A 2,929-nucleotide genomic window follows, 5' to 3' on the forward strand; every position below is an offset into this window, starting at 1 on the left:
AATTTGTATCTTTTCTCCTGTTTGTTAAAGCAAAAGGAAACAAAATATCAGTTCTGACTACTTATTAGAATAATTTTACTTGGTGTCTTACGACTGAAAACAAATTCAGCTCAAATGACTTATTATGTCATCAACTTCAGTAATTAGAAATTGTTGTGGGTTTTGGGACAAAACCCCTAAACTTGGCAGATAAATATTTGTAGAACACATAGATGAGTGAATAATCCAGATGACATTCCAGAAATGGGTCCTTCTCCCCCCTCCCCCTTCCCACAACCTGTAGACAAGCGTTTGTTTTTGTTATATGCTGTTAAATGCCACTTAGTTCAATTAGTTGTTTGTGTGAAATAAGAGTCAAGCTATTCTGCCCTGGAAATTACAAAAACAAAACAAAACAAAAAACAAACAAAAAAATAGTGCAACTTAGAAATAAAATTTCAAGTTCCCTTAATATTTTAATCAAGTATTAATCTTTAAGTTTCACTTAACCTGGGATTCAAGTTCTAACAATGAAAGGACAAGCTCAAGGCCCAGACTTTGGCATAGCGTCTGGTATTAACTAACTGGAGGGAAATACCTTTCTACTAAACTGAATTGAACTAAAAATTTCATTTAATAACATTTTCTTATATGCAACTGACTTTCCCCAATTATGATAAGCCTTAACACAGATTCACTCAGACAAAACTCAGGAAATTTCTACCACATTATTTCTAAAGCGAAAGGAAGCACGGAGACCTCCGTAACTACCAGCATCTCGCACGTAGCTCCGGGAACTGTCCGATCCTTCAATTACTCTCTCTCGCTTAAGAGCCTCCTCTATACCTATGGCGAAAGTAAAACCGAGAGGTCTCTGCTTGGGCTTAAATGTCCCGGAGTGCAGGTACCCGGATTAAAGCCGTTGTCAGATTGACATGGATTTTACCCAATAGCATTGCAGAGAGGCGTATCATTTTTATCGGCGCGCCAATCAGCAAGCAGAGAGTCGCCGTCTCCAGGGTGAAGGCGGAAGTAAGGCTCTACCGCGCCCCATGGAGTCGCTCCTGCAGCACCTAGACCGTTTCTCTGAGGTTCTGGCTGCCTCCCGCACGACTCACGTCCGCACCTGGGAGCCCGCGACCGTGCGCAGGGCCTTACAGTGGGCTGCCTACCTGCGCCACATCCACAGGCGCTTTGGCCGCCATGCCCTCATTCGCAAGGCTCTGGAGCGGCGACTGCAAAACCAGTGGAAGCAGGAGGGCAACGCTGGGTCCTCTCCAGCCCCGGCGCTGGCGGACTTCCAGGCCTTGGGGCACTGCGACCAGCTGCTGTCTCTGCGACTGCTGGCGAACCCGGCCCTGGGGGATGCCTCCTTTCACTACCTGCTGCAGCAGCTCTTTCCCGGCCCTGGCGTCCGGGACGCCGAGGGGGAGATGCTCCAAGGCAGCCTGGCCCGCCTCTCCCGCCGGCGGGCCGCTATCCACCTGCTGCACTTCAACGCCTGTAGAGAGAACTCGGACGTTCAGGAGGACCCACTGAGGAAGACCCAGGCGGAGCTGCTGCTGAGGCGTCTGCAGGAGGTGGGGGAGGCCGAGGCCGAGGGCCCCGGCAGGCTTCTGAGTAGCCTGTGGGGGCGCTTGTCCCAGAACAACTTCCTGGAGGTGGTAGCGGCCGCGCTGTTGCTGCCGCCGCCGTCGTCTCCCCGGCTCCAAGAAAAGGAATTGGAACGGGGCGGCCGCGAAACACCGAGTAAGAGGGGTGAAGAGCTGCTTCGTTGGCTTCTGGGGAGATCGGATGTCATGGTTGCCTTTTGCCGCAGCCTCCCAGCCGGGCTTTTAACTTTGGTGGCGGGGCGTCATCCAGAGCTCTCCCGGGTCTATCTGGCTCTGCTAACAGACTGGGGTCGACAACTGCACTACGACCTTCAGAAAGGCCTTTGGATTGGAACTGAGTCCCAGGCTGTGCCCTGGGAGGAGTTGTTCAGCCGGTTTCAAAGCCTCTGTCGGGCCCCTCCACCTCTGAAAGATGAAATTCTAACTGCCCTGACTTCCTGTAAGGCTCAAGATGGAGACTTCGAAGTCCCTGGTCTTAGCATCTGGACAGACCTGTTGTTAGCTCTTGGGAGTAGTGCATGATACTGCATTTGGGCAGAGACAAGTTCTCAGCCCAGGCCCCAATTCTCTATGGGCAACATTCTGTTATTGATTACTTGAATATATGGTTTACAAAATTAAAATTCCAGTCTTCTCACCAAATCTCCTGTACTTTCATGTGTCCAAAATATTATTTTAAGTCCTAATATATAATAGGTGTGATTGTAACTTAGTTACAAATATGTATAGTAACTGGCTTGTATTGCCATGGATTTTCTGGATAGAGGAGGTAACAGTGGAAGTATCCTACCTAAAGCCATAAAATTAACCATAGTTCGCATTTTAGAAGGCACATTTCTAATAATGCTGAAAAGATTTGTTCTTGTCAAAGAAAAAGCAGCTTTAAAGTGACAAGACACCTTTTGAATATTGTTAATGCATTACTTTTGTAGGTTTTTCTTGTTTTTTTTTTATCTCCAGAAATGAAGAGATTTTTTTAACCAATAGCATCTGTTGTCAGAAATGGTTTGGAAAGCCAACTGGCCTGGTTGGACTTTAAACCCTGGACTTTGACCTTGTTAACCTCACATTTCTAACCAATTAAACAGCCTCAACATGTATTAAAATTGTTACTCAGAAAGTTTGTTTCATTTCTGCAAATTGAAAGACTAAACAGTACTTCAAAGCATTGACTTAAAGACAAGAAAAATTTTTTAAAGCATAGTAAATACAAATGTATGCCTTTGTAGATTAACAGCATTTGATGGTAAAAGAATCAAAACAAACTTCTGAATTAGTGCTGCTTCTGCCACTGGCTAGGTTAATAAACCACAGCCTTGGTTTTACTCATGTTAAAT

General features: G+C 46.2%; 1 protein-coding gene across 1 annotated transcript; it reads left to right on the top strand.

Annotated features, from left to right (window-relative positions):
• Window positions 1-971: 971 nt before the first annotated feature.
• Window positions 972-2,712, top strand: FANCF (FA complementation group F). The gene has a single exon (XM_057749931.1). The coding sequence runs from the start codon at window positions 1,032-1,034 to the stop codon at window positions 2,112-2,114; it is 1,083 nt and encodes a 360-aa protein (XP_057605914.1). The 5' UTR covers window positions 972-1,031; the 3' UTR covers window positions 2,115-2,712.
• The last annotated feature ends 217 nt before the right edge of the window (window positions 2,713-2,929 follow it).

Source organism: Hippopotamus amphibius, chromosome 9 (assembly GCF_030028045.1).
Source record: "Hippopotamus amphibius kiboko isolate mHipAmp2 chromosome 9, mHipAmp2.hap2, whole genome shotgun sequence".
NCBI lineage: Eukaryota > Metazoa > Chordata > Mammalia > Artiodactyla > Hippopotamidae > Hippopotamus > Hippopotamus amphibius.

Coding starts and splice junctions, on each gene's coding strand:
- FANCF (XM_057749931.1), top strand. CDS start 1,032: ATGGAGTCGCTCCTGCAGCACCTAGACCGTTTCTCTGAGGTTCTGGCT.